General features: G+C 33.2%; 1 protein-coding gene across 1 annotated transcript; it reads right to left on the bottom strand.

Moving 5' to 3' along the window:
• Window positions 1-9094: 9094 nt before the first annotated feature.
• Window positions 9095-11850, bottom strand: LOC127708731 (GTP-binding protein Rhes-like). The gene is made up of 2 exons (XM_052213856.1): window positions 11731-11850; window positions 9095-9812 (listed from the first exon to the last, which is right to left on the bottom strand). Exon 2 carries the CDS (start codon window positions 9808-9810, stop codon window positions 9160-9162), a length of 651 nt encoding a protein of 216 aa, XP_052069816.1. The 5' UTR covers window positions 9811-9812; window positions 11731-11850; the 3' UTR covers window positions 9095-9159.
• Window positions 11851-18960: the final 7110 nt, after the last annotated feature.

Genomic DNA, 18960 nt, shown 5'->3' with positions numbered 1-18960 from the left:
CCTTGCAAAAACTCTTTGAAGGTCAGCGGATGACCTGTTACAAGGACAAATGTCAGCTCCTATCCAACATACCCATTTTTCTATTGTCTGTCTAATTTTACAGACCTTTATCCCAATCGACCCGTCTCATATAATACTTATTGGATTTGCCATTGATTTGTCTTCGAACTGAATAAGCATAAAATATTTGCTACTGGAAGACAAGCAAACAACAATCAATAGATATCGATACTGACAGAGGACTTACGTCTACTATTCTATATTTTTTTATTGATTTTATAATGTGATATTTTTATAATATTTTTTATTTTCGAATTTGGGCGTCAATATAATACAGGGCACTGTCTTGTGTTAGGCTTTTTAATGTGCTAGTAGTGACTGTGTATCATGAATTGATAAACCTAAACTAATTTTCCCTTTTATTTATTTCTATTGTAATGGAATGTTGTGTCAATTAAATCATAACTTCAGATTTATCCTTTGTTAGAATTCAATTCGTTCTTTATTCGATTATCGATCAAACCATATGCACTCAGAAAACAAAGACTTTAAATATATCCCCCGGGTTCTGTCGTCTTGATCATGTTAATGAAAATAAAATACAACTATAATAGTCTCATCACAACCATGTAGCTAGTCCTTGGAGACCATGGATAAGAACATGTGAGAATGTCTGCTGATAAAAGTGAAAAATATTACAGATTTTGATTATAAAGTAAACCTTATTAGAACAAAGCTGAGAATTGCTATTTACGCTCTTTCATAATCACTTATCCTTCTCTATGTAAATCTGGTATAAACCCTGACTACAGAGACTTTCATCTTATACGGTATAGATTTCTCAGAACAGTGTGACCTATGTAATTATATAGGGTCGCAATTAATGCCGACCATGTTAAGTTGTAGTGATTTGATCAAGACATCTGACTCATTTTCTACTTTTTGTCGATGAATTTTTTGCAAAAACGAATCCAATTATCTGATATTATAAAGAACAAAATGTCTGCGTTTATAAGAAAATAATTGTTTAATCACTCAGAAATCGATGCTTGTGACTGTTATCAGAAAAATACGAACATTAGGTACTAAGCTAAACAGAAAAATCTCTTATATTAATGTCTTTTTTTGTCTCCAAGCAATAAGTGCACAAAGTTGTTGTCTTTGTGATAAAAGTATGTATAATCGATTTCTGTTCAATAAAAGCTTATCAACTATATATGATAAAGAGCTAAGCGGTTAATGATTACTTATAGGATTATCGCATTTTGCACTTTTATTCAATTCAATGCCTTTAGATGAAGCAATAAATATCAAATACAGACAATATTGACATATTTAGGTGGTCTTTTTGTCCTAGTTCTATATTGTTGGGGTTTTTTTTAACCATAGAGGACAAGCTATTATTATGTCACCCCGAAAAAAATGTCGGGTTACATATTGCTGTTTTTCTGTTTCTTTTTCCCTATTGTTATTCTTCCACCTATTTTTTGTATTCTCGATTACTCAAGTACTAGAAGACCAATCTTCATGAAAGTGTACCATAACGAGTACCACTATATGTTACAGTAGAGGTGCAGTTAGAATTTTGAATTAAAAAATGGCCACCGTTATCTCCCTCATGGCTCTAATTCCTTGCCCGACTTTGGCTATACTTTTTTGTCCTTTTTGGATTATAGCTCTTCATCTTTTTGATAAGCTTTGGATTTTCAAATATTTTGGCCTCGAGCATCACAGATGAGACATTTATTGTCGATGCGCATCCGGTGCAGACAAATTGGTACCGTTAATGTTCAAGCTCATTACTATGGAAAATAAAGGCAACAGTAGTATACCGCTGTTCAATAGTCCTAATTCGATTTAGCAAAAACAAATCCGGGTAACAAAATAAAACCTAGGGAAACACATCAACTATAAGAGGAAAACAACGGAACAACAGAAACACTGAACTACAACAAAAGCAAACGCCAACATACATATAAACGGACTGACTGATAACAACTGCCATATTCCTGACTTGGTACAGGACATTTTAAGAAAAATGGTGGGTTGAACCTGGTTTTATGGCTAGCAAAACTTCCCGCTTATATGGCAATGTTAAAAATACCGCAAAAATGACAACACTACGTGACAGGAATACAGTACAAACAAACGCAAGAACACTCAGCACAGAGAAATACATATAAATAAATAATATAATAGTACATTACAACATGTAAACCGCAGAATAACAGAATAACAACGGACACCTCCCATGAATTTACGTCAGCACACCAGGACACCGCAAACGAAATATAAAATGACCGTCACATGAATGGATCAACGTCACAAAAAGTGACGTATTTTTTGTGACGTTTATATTATCACGGGTAAATTTCTAAAAATAAAATAGATTTGTTTCATTTATAGACACGTACAAGAATATTAAATTGGGATTGAGTTTGAAATGGTGTTATTTTATGTATTTTTTAACAGTGAAAATGTAAAAAATAAAATTTTGGGTTTTTGATCTCAACAAAAAATCTTGAACTTTTATACAATTTTGTTCTCCACTATTTACAGATTTTTGATGATTTGGAGAATCTTCGGAGCTGCACTGCAGCGCCTTTTTCCGGAATATGTTTTACATAAAACCCTTTGGGAATACACATAGGAAGCATTTTCTTAAAGATTATTAGATCACTTGAAACAAAATTTGATATATATGAAATGTTTAATGTACAGATATGGAATTAGTTTTGAAAATTTTCAAAATGGCCACGGTTGCCATGGAAATAGCAAAAATTTCAAAATTTTAAGATGCTCCAAATTTAATGACACTTTACAGAAATGTTTACTCTTATGTGAAGATGTACCTTTTGACTCATGAATTTTAAAAATGGTCGCCGTAACCATGGAAACATAAAAAATGTGAAAATTTAAGAATGCTCTAAACTCTCCCAAAATTTGCAGAAATAAGCTTTGTCAAGCATATACGTGCATTCCCTATTTAAAAGTTATAAAGTGGATGTCGTTACAGTGGCAATTGTTAGACGGGGGTGACATCCGCTTTTGCCTGCAATGACAATTCTAGTTATTTGTATTATCAATATCATAATTTTTGACCATAGATCAGAAATTTCGTTTTAGAAATTAAGATGGCATGACCGGCCAATATTTGCATTGTTAACTTATTTTTTTTTTTATTGTTTTGTTTTGTTTATTTATTTGTTTTTTTGTTCGTTCGGTTTCTGAAGGGGTGTTTGTGTATTTTTTTTTTTTTTTGTCTTCTTCGCTAACTTTACTAGAAGGCATTACATGTTTTTCCGAAAAAAGTTGAATGTTAATAAAATTGCTTCTATATGCCTTGATGAACAAAAAAGGAATACTAATGATAAAAATGGCTTGGACAAAAATTTTTATAAGGACATTAGTACTAATTGAAAATACACTGGACGTTAAGCAAAAAACGATCAATCAATCTAATTGAAAATGGGACCCTGGTAGGTTTTCTATATCTCCAATATTACTAACAGAAAATAGCATTGGTGTTTATAATCGAGAGTGACGAAACATGTGTAAGAAAAGACTATACGATATGAGTTAGAAAATGACTGTAATTGAAAGATTTCGTTTATTTGAGGCCTCGGTTCACTTTGAACTATATACTTGTTTGTTTTGATTATAGTTCTTAGTTAAAAACGTTTATAATAAACAATTTGAATAAAAGGAGATGTGGAGTTTAATTCTAAGTATAGCAACAACAAAAAAGTTGAGATATGACATAAGACACCACTGACGAAGTTCCTGACGAGATAGGCTTATGAATTTATGTAAGGGTTAAACTAGTTGTGGATATCTCAGACCTCTCCCTTTAACAATTGCTTGAAGGATGGAATATCCCAGTTCAAATCTTCATTTGATCAACTACATGATTTGTCTGAAAGTATAACACATATCTTTGCAGGCTTATAAAAACTTAAAAAGATGGATGCATAGCTAACACTAAGTAAACAGTCATTCGGTCATATTCAGGATTATTAATGTTAAACCAGTCTTGTGCAGTTGACCAACACGTGTTGACATAAATTTAATGTGCAAGTTCACAAAGTAACAGTCCGTAAGAAAACAATACACCCCAAAGGATACTTTATTCTTGCTAACTCTTGTCATATATTACTCTTGCTTTTCCTAATCATGGTTGTTTATGCGATACGCAATAAATACCAATTTAAAGGTAATTCATATGTACACTGAAATCATATAATAATGAGAAGATGTGGTATGATGCCAAATAGACAACTATCCACCAAAGACAAAATGCAGTAGAGGTAATAAAATTGAGAATGGAAATGGGGAATATGTCAAAGAGACAACAACCCGACCAAAGAGCAGACAACAGCCGAAGGCCACCAATGTGTCTTCAACGCAGCGAGAACATCCCGCACCCGGAGGTGGTCCTCAGCTGGCCCCTAAATAAAATTGTGTACTAGTTCAGTGAAAATGGACGTCAAACTAAACTCCAAAACATATACATGAACTAAAATTAAAAAACAGACAAGACTAACAAAGGCCAGAGGCTCCTGACTTGGGACAGGCGCAAAAATGCGGCGGGTTTAAGCATGTTTTGTGAGATCTCAACCCTGCCCCTATACCTCTAGCCAATGTAGAATAAAGAAACACATAGCAATACGCACAGTAAAACTCAGTTTAACAGAAGTCCGAGTCCGATGTCAGAATAGGTAACAAAAGAAACTAAGCAAAATGACAATGATACATAAATGAACAAAGGACTACTAGCAGTTACTGACATGCCAGCTCCAGACCTCAATTAAACTGATTGAAAGATTATGTCTTCATCATTTGAAAATCAAGTACAATCCCTCCCATTAGGGGTTTAGTATCATACCATCATAAAATATATGAGAAGAACATAACCCGTATCATGCCAACAACTGGTTTTCGAATAAATGTGTTTATTTCCGATGCAAAGACCCTATGAGTGAATCAATATTAATACCAAAATATGCAATCCTTAAAGACTTGAGAACAGTATCGTAACTATATCCTTTCCGAATAAGTCTGTTTAAAGGTTTGGTTAGCTTTTGAGGTGAATGCCGACATTTTTGTGCTTTGCAAAGAATATTACCATAATATACTGTTGTGAAATACCTGAACGTATAAGATGTCTGCCTGTTGATTTATATTTACGAATGATGTCCTTGTACCGATGATGAAATTTAGTAAATGTTTTGACTAGTTTGTGATATCGAAAACCCTGGTGTAATAATTTTTCAGTAATACAGAGATTTCTTTCGTTGAAATCAAATACGTTGTTACATACACGAGCGAATCGAACAAGTTGAGATATATAAACACCATAAGATGGCGACAAGGGAACGTCACCATCTAAAAATGGATAATTAGCAATAGGAAATGAAAAATCATCTCTTTTATCATAAATTTTGGTATTAAGCTTCCCGTTAAAGATAAAGATATCAAGATCCAGGAAAGGGCAGTGTTCATTGTTAGTATTAGCTTTATCTAAAGTCAGTTCGGCAAGATAAATCTCTTTAGTGTACATACTTAATTCGTCATTATTGAGAGCCAATATATCATCTAAATATCTAAAAGTGTTATTAAATTTTTGAATCAGATGTTGTTTCGATTGGTCTTTGCTGATTTTAGTCATAAATTGTAACTCATAACAATACAGAAACAGGTCCGCAATAAGTGGTGCACAGTTAGTCCCCATGGGAATTCCGATAACCTGACGATATACGGAATCTCCATAGCGAACAAAAATGTTATCTAGTAAAAATTCAAGGGCAGTTATAGTAAGTCTGTTTAAAGTTAATTACTTCCATCTCTCAAGGCGAACACGCTACAGCAAGACGATTTCGGTAGTTCTTTTTTAAGATTTATGTTTGTTTTAAGCGAAAAAATACTAGATTGTACTATACAGAAGTGAAATTGTAGCTAGATCACACATTCGCATTTGTATAAATTTTAAACTCGTTGATATACAATCAACCACAAAAACGAATCGACCTTTACATTTCAAATTTCTAACAGAACAATGACTGCATGAAATTCCTTACTAGGAGGCATTATCCTATATGACGATGGTATTACGGCTTCAGTAATTAGATTGTCTTAAATCTATGACATCGGAAAACCATCATTAATAGTCTAGGTTGCAAACACACTGGGAATTTCGTGTGTTGTATCTTTCGAGACAATCATTAGGAGTGTTTGTTACATAGAACTGACGTAATTGCACCCATAAGAAGTCTTTAACTTGATCACCTACGTATCATTTATGATAACATTAACGGTACAAATTGTAACGTACCAGATGCAAATTTTTACAATGAATGTCTCTTCAGTAATGCCCGGGGCCAAAATATTTGAATATCCAAAACTTATTATAAAATTGAAGAGCTGATAAAACCAAAAAGGACAAAAAGTATAACCAAAACCAGGCAAGGAAACAGAGATTTGCTTGAGGGTGATAAATTCCTTAATATCAAATGATTTCAAAAATTTGTAACAGCAAATTTTAATAAAACAATATCCTTTTATAATCGGTTTCTTTTTCATTGTAATTGATACATTTAATAATTTATTTATAAGATTAACATCTATTTTTTTATCTTTGTTATGCATTTGTTAGTTGCATTACTGTATACAAGAACAGGTTTTGACAGTCTTTAAAAGAAACTTTACCAAGAAGCCAATCAACGTCACAGGACAAAGGAGATCAGACATCTACATGGCGTGCAGAAATGTTCCAAAAAATTTACGTAATATAACACAGAAAGTAATAGATTGAAAATCTTGAACCCCATAAAACCTTAAATGAACTCATGTGTTACGAATGATAAACAGTTTCTGCTCAATTAGTGGCACACATGGTGTTGTTCATGAAAATAAAAATTCGGTCATAGGTCGCACTCGATGATGAGTTTAGAAGGCGAACAGGGCGGGATCTATGACTGCAACAAATGGGACATGTTCGCTGTCAACTGTATCATCTACGTTCGTCTACGTTCCATGACAGTCAACCAAATAATGATGGAGAACGTGTAAGGTTTAAGTCGAAATGACTACAACTTTGCCAATAAGAATTCTTTTTCAGTAGCTTCAATATTCAAGCAGTAGCCTACCATACAAACCCGATATGAAACACAAGCTATGAAATATAGTGACAACTGGATGTTAGTTGGATGTTTCCACAAAAAGTGAAAAGTGTTTGGTGTAAAATTCAAAGTAGTCTCTAACAGATAACAGACCTCGAAAGTGGATAACTAAATGCGAGTTCAGGTATGAAGCTGACCTAGCTGAACCTGTGGTACCTTTATTTAAAGTTACATGCTCATGTTGATCTATGATATTCTCTGTCTCTTTCGTTCGTTTGATGTAAACTACATTTTGGCAAAGTTTTAAAAGATTTCACTATTTGTTGTTTGTTAATATTAAGACATGGTATCCTTAAATTTGCAACTTACATCGATGTTTTCACAATTTATAGACTTGGAAACTGATGAGATGCTGCAACATCTGTGTATATTGCAAATTCTTTGCTTGCAAATCATATGGTTAAAGTGTAAGAAATGATCTTTACGAATGGAGCGGACTGTTAGATTTGTCTTATTTATGGTGAAACTCTGTAGATTCGTATCCCTATAATGTAATAGTTATGTTAGGCTATGTAAGATAGATATTAACAAACAGTCTTAAACCATTGACTAAACCATTGACCACCGGGTGCCCTCTACAATAGTTTTGATTTGCTAGGTGCTTAAATATCCTTTATCTTGACCAGTGAGTCTCTGATACCCCTGCAATAGCGATGATAAGTGAATGTACCCCTGCAAAAGCCTGCATGGATAAGTGTATGTAAAGTAATTTTGTATATTAAAATGAGAGCTAGAGCCTGATAAATTAAGCCAGATGAAAACCTGACTAAAACTTATTGAAATAAAGTGCTGTTTTAACGTACGACCAATTCGCGAAATTTGGAAAATGCGCTACTTAATTGATATTGTAAATATATATGCATTGTCAATTATCACTAGAAAAATCCACAAAATTGACCAGATATCAATGTTTTCGTACAAAAACTAGTCAATGTTGTATGTATTTCTAGCCTGTCAACACTGAGGTGAGTTCGAATCCTGCTCCAATCTTAATTGATTAGGATTGCCAGTTTTCCTACCGAACACACTGGCTTTCTCCACCAACAAAACAAACCGACACGAAATAACACAATAGTGCTGAAAGTGGCGTTAAACACCAATCAATCTCCTTGGGTGTAACGTTTATATCATTTGTAAGACCTGGTAAGATTAGCATGTTTGATTGTGGTATTGCTACCACCGAGTCATTATTACTAATGCAAGAACTGTTTCAATGTGGTCGGTTTGGAGCTGACTATATTCATATAGAATTTCACAATAACTTTTTCTATTTTTGCTTTTTATTTCTTTGAGTTGTTGCCTTTCAAATTATTGATTTGCGGGTGCTTGATGAAGGCAATTAAAATAAGCGCTTAATTTTTTTAAAATTAGATTTTTTAAAACTTTACTTCAGTTGTACAAAAACTTATGTTATGAATAGGGATGTGTACATTTTTATACCAAAATCAGTAGTCTGAGATAGTAACATTAAAATCTACTACAATCTTAATATTGAAGTTCATTTATATATTATGGCGTAATGACATCTGGCTGTAACTATATTAAGCCATATGCTTTAATTACCAATGTATCTAATTTCAAACCGTATTTAAACTATGATTAGATATCGAACAAATGCCATCTGTGATCGGGATTAGTAACAAAATAGAGACTCATTAACTAAAGAAAAACGTGTTTAACACAAACATTTGTAGTATTCAGATAACAATTCTATTTTGCACGTAAAGAAAATGTTCGTCGACAAAAACCATTCGGATGACCATCATGAATTAAGTAACATCAACTTGTGATAGCAGTAAATATATCCCTCATACCGGAATGATAGAATAAAAGTTGAGAACTTGAGACCAACTTTAAAATTTTGGCAATTCAAACTTTTCAGAATGTTTATGTGTGAAAAATATAAGAAAGACAAATTTTAAGCACAAATAAATATTATTATAGAAAATTGTACAAAATATTTGATAACAAGACATACTGTTTATGATATAACACAACTATTTCTTGAATGTTTGTGGATGGAATTCGATGACGATGAAGTGGTAGGCATTGACATTCGTCGTCGTCGTACAGCCGGACTGAGCGGCTGTGGGAAGTCCGACAAACGTAAAAGTTCCTGGAATATACCCACTATATTTGTATTGTCCTTTGCAGACGCCTGTACAAATCCTGTCTCCCAGTCCACACATGCTATAGACGCTGCCGTCTCCTTGTCTACTGATGATACGTTTGAACTAATGTCTGACTTATTTCCAACTATGACGATAGGCACTTTTTCTCGTTGTGCAATAATATCCTCTCGTAACTTCTTCACTTCATCAAACGAATTATTGTCAGTCATAGAATAAACAAGAATGAAAGCATCACTTGAACTTATTGCAAGTTTTCTCATTGCCGGAAATTCATGATGACCAGCAGTGTCCAGAATGTCTAATGTTAGACGGATTCCATCTATATTGTATTGTCCTCGATATAGCTCTTCCACCGTCTCTTTGTATTCACTGTTAAATCTGTCATACAGAAACTGTGATATGATGGAAGATTTGCCAACCTCAGCAGCTCCTAGTACAGCTATTCTATAATGTACTTCTTTTTCTGCTCCACCTTCACTACAAATTCTTTGGCGAGACATTCCTGAAAAATATAGGTAGAAACATATGAAAATAGCTGTTTCTTTTAAATACAAGAGTGCACACGCTGAAATGTCTCACCTTCTTTACTAATCATTGATATTATGTTGATAGTCCTAAATATAAAGCTTTATTACAACTGTCACATAAACTTAACATTAACCAAGTAATCTAAACATTGACCAATGAACCATGAAAATGAGGTCAAGGTCAGATGAACCATGCTAGGCAGGCATGTACAGCTAACAATTCTTCCATACAACAAATATAGTTGACCTATTGCTTATAGTTTAAGAAAAACAGACCAAAACACAAAAACTTAACACTGAGCAATGAACCTTGAAAATGAGGTAAAGGTCAAATAAAACCTGCGTGACTGACATATAGATCATAAAATATTTCCATACACCAAATATAGTTGAACTATTGCATATAGTATTAGAAAAACAGACCAAAACACAAAAACTTCACTATAACCACTGAACCATGAAAATGAGGTCAAGGTCAGATGACACCTGCCAGTTGGACATGTACACCTTACAGTCCTTCCATACACCAAATTTACTAGACCTATTGCTTATAGTATCTGAGATATGGACTTGACCACCAAAACTTAACCTTGTTCACTGATCCATGAAATGAGGTCGAGGTCAAGTGAAAACTGTCTGACGGGCATGAGGACCTTGCAAGGTACGCACATACCAAATATAGTTATCCTATTACTTATAATAAGAGAGAATTTAACATTACAAAAAATCTTAACTTTTTTTTCAAGTAGTCACTGAACCATGAAAATGAGGTCAAGGACATTGGACATGTGACTGACGGAAACTTCGTAACATGAGGCATCCATATACAAAGTATGAAGCATCCAGGTCTTCCACCTTCTAAAATATAAAGCTTTTAAGAAGTTAGCTAACGCCGCCGCCGCCGCCGCCGCCGGATCACTATCCCTATGTCGAGCTTTCTGCGACAAAAGTCGCAGGCTCGACAAAAACGATCAGTGGCGGTTTATTCGGAATTACGATATAAATGTTACCGAACAAAAAAGTTTTAATATGACCTTTAACTTTATTGTTTAAATATATATAATTTGACCCCGGATTGATGGGATATGTTCTATATAAATTGTATTTAAAATTGGTAATAAACACTACAATGCATAATTTAATTGTTTAGATACCAGTAAATTCACTTATTTGACCGTTGTGCTTATGAACTTTTGTTTTTTTTATGCTCCCAAAAGTTCGATATTTATGGCTTTCTATTTGGTGTCAGGTTATTTCAGAAACACGTGTCGTGCGCGCGGATATCATATCATTTGTTTTGTAAGTTATACACACAGAAACGTTTTGTGCGCGCGGATATCATATCATTTGTTTTGTTGTTTTGTAAGTTATACAAACAGAAACACGTGTCGTGCGCGCGAATATCATATCATTTGTTTTGTAAGTTATACGCACACAAATTTCGAATTGCCTTTATTAATATCTGTTTTAACTGTAAACCAAACATCTATTCATTACAATACTGTTGGAACATATATGGGATTGGAATACGAAAAAAAGTGTAATTTAATATAAAAATAAGAAGAAAATAACCAAAAGATGTGTTGCAAAAGCAAATAGCTCTTGACCCATGTGAATAAGCGTAATAATGAACTGTTAAACATGACAAGTTTTTACTTTGTTGATGAGTGCTCACAAAAAGAATTTTAATCACAACAGTCCTAGTATGATATATCAATTATTGTGTTTATAAAAAAAAACTTAAATTTTAGCGACAAAAATAATTTCATTATTAAATAAAAAAAAATCACATTCAGGAAAAAAAGTAAAAAAAACAATACATTGTAACTAACTAATTAAACAGCAAATAATACGAACAATGAAGTTTGTGTAATATTAACATGCACATCTTACCTTTTTAAGTGTTACACTGTAGAATCAATGTTGATATTTAAGTTATCCACTCTGTTTCAACAGTTTATATACTAGACTGACGTCAATACATCAATCCGATTCAAGCCTAACATCTTCGACGTAACGTGACTGCCTAGGGCATACTCAAACCCGATTGGTTGAAATATTCAGGAAGAATCACTTAGTAAAACTGTGATCAAAGCTATTTCATTTGAACTATTCCTTTATCCAAGGATAAAAGTAATTTCCTCTTTGAAATTGCAACTGAATGATGACAATTGTCCATTAATGTACGAAATGCATTGTAAATATAGGTTTAATTGACAATCGTATGTATGTTAAAACGAAGTCTTACGATTGTTTATCGATATTCCACTTTGCTTTTAATATATATTGCATATTTAAAAATAAAACCAGGAACTTGAGTTTGGGTGAGCATTACCCATATATGATAATATTTTAGTGCGTGTAAAGTGCTTTTCTGGATTTAACTTCATCAGAAACGCTCAAACCTAAATATTTAAAAAGCCAGGAATGTTAAAAAAAACTTCATACAGTTCGTGCGTCCGTAGCCCTGTTCAAAATTTAATTTCACCAGGAACGCTCATACTTAAATATTTGAAAGTCATGGTAGTAAAAATACGTGAAAAAGTTAAATATTCTCATTTTTGCATTATTTTTGTGTTATCTCACTAAATAATTCAAAGTTTGGTGACTACGTTTAAAGCATCTATCCCGAACGAACTTGAAAAAAGGATACAACAAATACAGTTTATTCTGCCTCATATCTTGACTTCTATCAAGAAATAGACAATGAGGATCGGTTGAGAACAAAACTTTACGACAAAAGAGATGGTTTAAGCTTCCCAATTGAGAACTTTCCATTTCTATGTAGCAACATTCCAGCAGAGCCTGCATATGGAGTATATATCTCCTAGTTGATACGATATTCCAGAGCTTGCATTTCCTATCACGAGTTCCTATATAGAAGGTTGCTGCTTACAAGGAAGCTATTAAACCAAGATTTCCAAGTGCTGAAGTTGAAATCATCTCTCGAAAATTTTAGGGATGACATCACAAGTTAGTTGACCGTTGTGGAATATCTGTTTCACAGATGACGACGGATATGTTCCAATTTTCGAAACCACAATCCCGTCCTCTTTTCTTCGAATTTGACCTAACGAATAAGACTTATCACCGGATAAGACTTATCACCGGGTTTGTACTTGCATGAGCAGCACGACGGATGCCACATGTGGAGCAGGATCAACTTACCCTGCGGATCACCTGACATCACACCCGGGTTTTGGTGTTGTTCGTGTTGCTCAGTCTTTAGTTTCTATGTTGTGATTTGTGTACGTTGTTTGTCTTTTCGTCTTTATTTTGCCATATGGCATTGTCAGTTTGTTTTCAAATTGTGAGTTTGAATACCCCTTTGGTATCTTTCGCCTCTCTTTTAGAAGAAACAAAATTTGTGTTTAAAATTACCAACTATATAGATTTTGAAGTTGTTAGTTTGTCACTGATCAAAAGTAACAATACCTACAGGTTTGTCGAATATTTGGTAAGATCGACACAAATGACCATAGTGGACGTTACCTGTTTTGTTATTCTGGAATCTCAGTTAGTTTAAACAATATTTTATTGTGAAAATAATAACATCATTATGACAAATGACAGTTTTCTTTTATCAAGTATTGTCTCCAAGGGTTCTAGAAATTATGTGTTGTTATTTTTTTCAAAAGCAGAAAGCAAGTATTATCAGCTATCAATTCTGGTACAAAACCCTATACTAAACTGAAAAATACTCATTTTGTTTTATTTATTTTGGAAAAAAAGACTTTTGTCCATTAAACTTCAAAACGTTTTGTGTTCGAGTATTGCACGCAAGGCTGGTACAGCTAAACCAATATATAGGAATTGATCCCGACTTTGTACAATTCAACTTTAAAGCAACAATTTGCAAATTATAAATGAACGTTCACCTCCATATCTTAAATTGCTTATGTTTAAAACAGTTTTAAAAGATCTTCACCTATTTACCATAATATATTCTTATTTGCCATGACGATAATATTCCAGTAGCATAATGTGGCTGTTTGTCATTCCTTTACTGAAGTGTCTTCCGTAGATGAAAGGGAGACGTAGGTTTTAGTCCACTAAAATAATTCCACCTTTAATTGAATTGACTATCCTGTTTTCTGTTCTACCACATGCATCCAAATTTCGTAGTCCCCCTGTCGGTAAAATTAGTATTGTATCTTCTTTTAACTTTCAATAATACAATAGTGTCTAAAAGACATATCAAGAGACAAGAAGTATTATACCTGTACGAATATCTGCATTTTCTGAAAACTAATTTGAATTTGTGAATTATATATATATTTATATACTTCATCTGAAAGGGACACATTTGAAATAATAATAAAAAATTAATTAAATTATGATAAATTAAACACGACTATTGGCGATGTTATTGGATATAGAGTCATAATTATAAATAAATACAATTTTCAATTAAAATTAAAAAACTTCAACGATTGTAAGAGATGTTGGAAGATATAGTTTTTCTGATATAAGTTAGTTTAAACAATATTTTATTGTGAAAATAATAACATCATTATGACAAATGACAGTTTTCTTTTATCAAGTATTGTCTCCAAGGGTTCTAGAAATTATGTGTTGTTATTTTTTTTCAAAAGCAGAAAGCAAGTATTATCATACATTTTGATACCAGTATCCTAAGAGAACGTTGAAATGCATTACCTTCTTATACGATGACTTGGCAATCTTGTATTATTTGTTTATTTCATAGGACGATGTAAATTTGAAGGTCACTGATTTCAGTGTTAAAGAACAGGACGGATGTTAACATCAGACCATGAAAGTATTATTTTGTCAATATAATACTTCCATGATCAGACGAACAAACATCGATTACATAAAGATGAGTAACACGCAGAGTCATGACACCATATAACTGATCGAACAGTCTTAGTGATAAATATCGAGTAAAAACATTGAACTCTGACTGATATTATTTTGTTTAACTATCTTTGTTATTTTCTGTTTCTGTGTTTTTTGTTATTTTATATTTTGACATCGACCAGCTTTTTTCGAACTTGCCATGAACTCCCAATGAAGGGAATTACCACACCAATATAATAAATTCTGACTTAAGGGACTTACAGTACTCTGTAATGACATTTAATTTCACTAACATGGTAATAAAAAATGTCAAAGCAACAATAACGATTAAGAAGTCAAAAGTTAACAAAACAAATTATATTTGTCAATTATTGTTAAAAAGTCTGTAATTCAAAATGTATTTATACAGCAAAATGTTCGTTACCGATGTGCACCTACCAATATAGAGACATATACGCAATCAAATAAGGATTTTGATGTATTTCTCAACTTTCCTGGGTAATATATATCAATGCAACATCGAAGGACTTCTCCGACAGAATTTCTAGTAACCATAGTAGAAAAGGCTTTTCAAAAGGATGCATGATGATGGTTGGTGAATGTTTAATATCCAGTAACAAAATCAAATGCATATTTAAAATGGTAACATGTTAATGCGATATGAATGAGATTGATTGATTGATTGGTGATTGCTTTACGCCGCATACACTATGAATGAAATCCCGGCTTTGTACGAGACCGACACGATGAGTCGAAATTTATTAACGTACTAGCTCAGAGGATAATAGTCAGCAGGAAGACATGTCACATAACCCGGAAACATATTTTAACTTAGAGTGGACCAGTCTTTGCTCTTACTCCTTACTGCCACGTGCTTAGAGGACAAGCAACATTAAAGCAGCAAATCTCAATTTTCATGTTTTTGATTTGTCCCAACCGGGGTTTTCAATCCACGACTTCCCGCACTCGAGGCGAGCACGCTGAGCGGTTCGATCGGATCAAAAGGAAAGCGAAAAGTTATTTATTTCAAGCACGCGGATACCATTATTAATCTTTTTGCTTTGTTTTCCAATGCCCTTTTTAAAATTACAAACAAAAAACAAACAAAACTCCTTAAAACCTGTGAAAAGTCAGCTTTTTCTAAACCAAGACCATACTATAATATTGGTATAGTTGCTATTATTATTTTTACCCCCACCCCTCCATAAAAAGTAAAACAAAACAACAACATCAACAAAACATAAAAAAAAAAAACAAGCCATTAAAAACAAAAATGGATAAAAAGAAGAAATAATCGATTATTTTTTTTCTGAATTAGTATTTTTTGTATCACCGTCCTTTTTGCTTGTAGTCAGTATTGTATCATATATGTTTGAATAAGCTCATAATAACCACTTCTTCTTTAAATATTTTTTTCATTTCGAGGCCTTTTATAGCCGACTGTAAGGTATAGGTTTTTTTTCTCATGGTTGAAGGCCGTACGATGGCCTATAATTGCTTACTACCACTTCATTTTACTCTGGTGGCTAGTTGTCTCATTGGCAATCATACCAAATCTCCTCATTTCTATCATAATAATCAATTCTATGTTAAATAACTGTTATCTTAAGGATACATAGTTAGTAAGCAATAATTTTGAGTGTTTCTTTACTAGATTTGAGAAAAGTTTGTCAGTCCTACTAACATGCCCTTGTACTTTAATACTAACCGGCTGTTATTGGATATGTTCATATTTTTACTATACTTCATAATCATTAATAGTTTTTCCGTCCTTGTTTAAACTTTTAACCTCAATATTATTTCTTGTTTTATTGCAAAACACTCATATTTCGGCTTTATAACTCCTTAATCACTTCCTAATGACTGTGACAGCTGAAGGTGAAACACAATCAATATGTTAACACCACCAGCTGTCAACCTATTAAATAAAATTGATAATAGAATGCAAATTATTGCAACTAACCAATAATATCATTTAATTAATATCTAATTCCTTTTGTAGCTATTGTCATTTCCATCTGAAAAGATCGACGCTGTGCTTAATAGTGTAAGGGCAACAACTGTAGGATTTTTATTGTATTTAAATGTTTATACATCTATGATTGTATCTATTATATGTCTAATACAACGTGTAATATCAAAAAACAAATTATAATATATAAATAAGGCGATCTTCTTCTTCAGATATACAGTATCAGCTTCATGTTATTGAAGATTACGAACTGTTGCATGCGCGGAGTATGTGTTTAAAAATATTCAAATTATAGGTACACAACTTTTTTTTTTGAGTTTGTAGATTACTTGAATAGTGTTGTTTACATGAAAAAAGACAACGTCCTGTCTGTGATTTTGTGATCTGATGAGTTATGCCCTTATCAACTGATTTTTAAATTTTATTCATATGTTGTACTGTTACGCTGCTATCCCAGGTTAGGGGAAGGGTTGGCCGCCCGCTAACATGTTTAACCCCGCGGTTACGGTACAGTGACCTATAGTTGTTAACTTCTATGTCATTTGGTCTCTGGTGGAGAGTTGTGTCATTTGCAATTATACCACACCTAACAAGTGATTAAAATATGTACATTGATATTTATTAAGTTACTTTGTGTGTGGAGAACAGTTGCTGTCAACTGTTCTCTAAAGGTTTCAATAGTTTGACATGCTACTACAATTTGTGATAACAAGTTCCATTTCATTATATTATTATATTATTTTATTATATTATTGTATTATATTATTTTATTATATTATTTTATTATATTATTTTATAATATTATTGTTTGTGGAAAAAATAACCATTTTTAACTGTCATTTGAGGTGGATATTTGCCGAAATGATTGGTTATGTGCCTTTTCTTGTTCTAGTATCTGTTGGTATTAGGACTAGCGATGGAATTGCAATGAGTCCATGGATGACTTTATATATATATAAGAAGATGTGTTATGAGTGCCAATGAGACAACTCTCCATCCAAGTCACAATTTATAAAAGTAAACCATTATAGGTCAAAGTACGGTCTTCAACACGGAGCATAGAACATAATCAGCCTGGTTTTGACGCGGCGCTCAGCAAGTGAGGACCATTGAAGATTGTTTATCATGGATGTAACACTACTGGTGTTATGGTAGTTGTTACATACATAACGGGCACCACGCCTCTAGACCATTTCTAGTTTATTTTTGTAATCTGTTGTGTGGATCTCATAAACTACAGGCGTATTCAAGTTTTGGTCTCACTATGGATTGGTATGCACGGGATTTGATGTTGGTGTTTGATACTTTTAGGTTTCTCTTTAGAAAGCCAAGATATTTGTTTTCATTTGTTATGATGTTGTCATAGTTATTGTTCCATTTTAAATTTGACTGTAAGGTTACACCAAGATATTTTGCTGATGTTACTGGTCCTAAAATATGGTTGTGCAGGATGTAATCGTGTTTGAATGGTTTTTGTATTGTGTGATGGTTAGAATAGTGCATTTTCCAGGATGGAAGGCCATAAGTCAATCAGCCTTCCATTTAGCAGCCGCATTATGATCCGCTTGTAGTTTTGTGCAATCTCGTTGGCATGTTATTTCCCGGTATATAATGCTATCATCAGCAAAGAGCCGTAATTTGCTGTGATCGAGGTATTCAGGAAAATCATTTATGTATATCAAAAAGAGTATAGGCCCAAGTACAGATATAGTATGATTGCCAATGAGACAACTACCCACCAACGTTCAAATGAAGTGGATGTAAGCAATTAAAGGTATTCGTAGGTCTTCAACAATGAGAAAACCTCCATGCCGTATAGTCGGCTATAAAAGGCCCCGAAATGAAAAAAATATGAAACAATTCAATTGAGAAAACCAACGGCCTAATTTATAACAAAACAATTTACGAAAAATAAGTATGACAGACATGAACCAACGACAACCAATGAACTACATGCTCCTGACTTGAGACAGGCCCATAAAGAATGTGGCTGGGTTAAACATGTTTGTAAGCGCTCAACCCTCCCCCTGACCTGGGACAATGGTGTTACAGCAAAACATAAGAACAAACAATAAAAATCAGAAAAAAGTCAGGAATATGACAGTTGTCTTCCATTTGTTTGATGTGTTTGAGCTTTTGATTTTGCCATTTGATAAAGGACTTTCCGATTGGAATTTTCCTTGGAGTTCGGTATTTTTGTTATTTTACTTTTTTGAAAAAAGCTTTAATCATCAGATCGATACATAGCAGAAAAAACATCAAACAAAACACAGATTGGACGTGACAGGGTATTTATCATGCATCCCTAACAACAAAAAAGACATAAAGTA

This window comes from Mytilus californianus, unplaced genomic scaffold, assembly GCF_021869535.1.
Source record: "Mytilus californianus isolate M0D057914Y unplaced genomic scaffold, xbMytCali1.0.p SCAF_7, whole genome shotgun sequence".
Classification (NCBI taxonomy): Eukaryota; Metazoa; Mollusca; class Bivalvia; order Mytilida; family Mytilidae; genus Mytilus; species Mytilus californianus.
The sequence above is the reverse complement of the archived record's forward strand: the minus strand, read 5'-3'. Positions and strand labels throughout refer to the sequence as shown.

Bases quoted from the DNA above. Each gene is read 5' to 3' on its own strand.
- LOC127708731 (XM_052213856.1), bottom strand. From the start codon at position 9,810: ATGTCTCGCCAAAGAATTTGTAGTGAAGGTGGAGCAGAAAAAGAAGTA.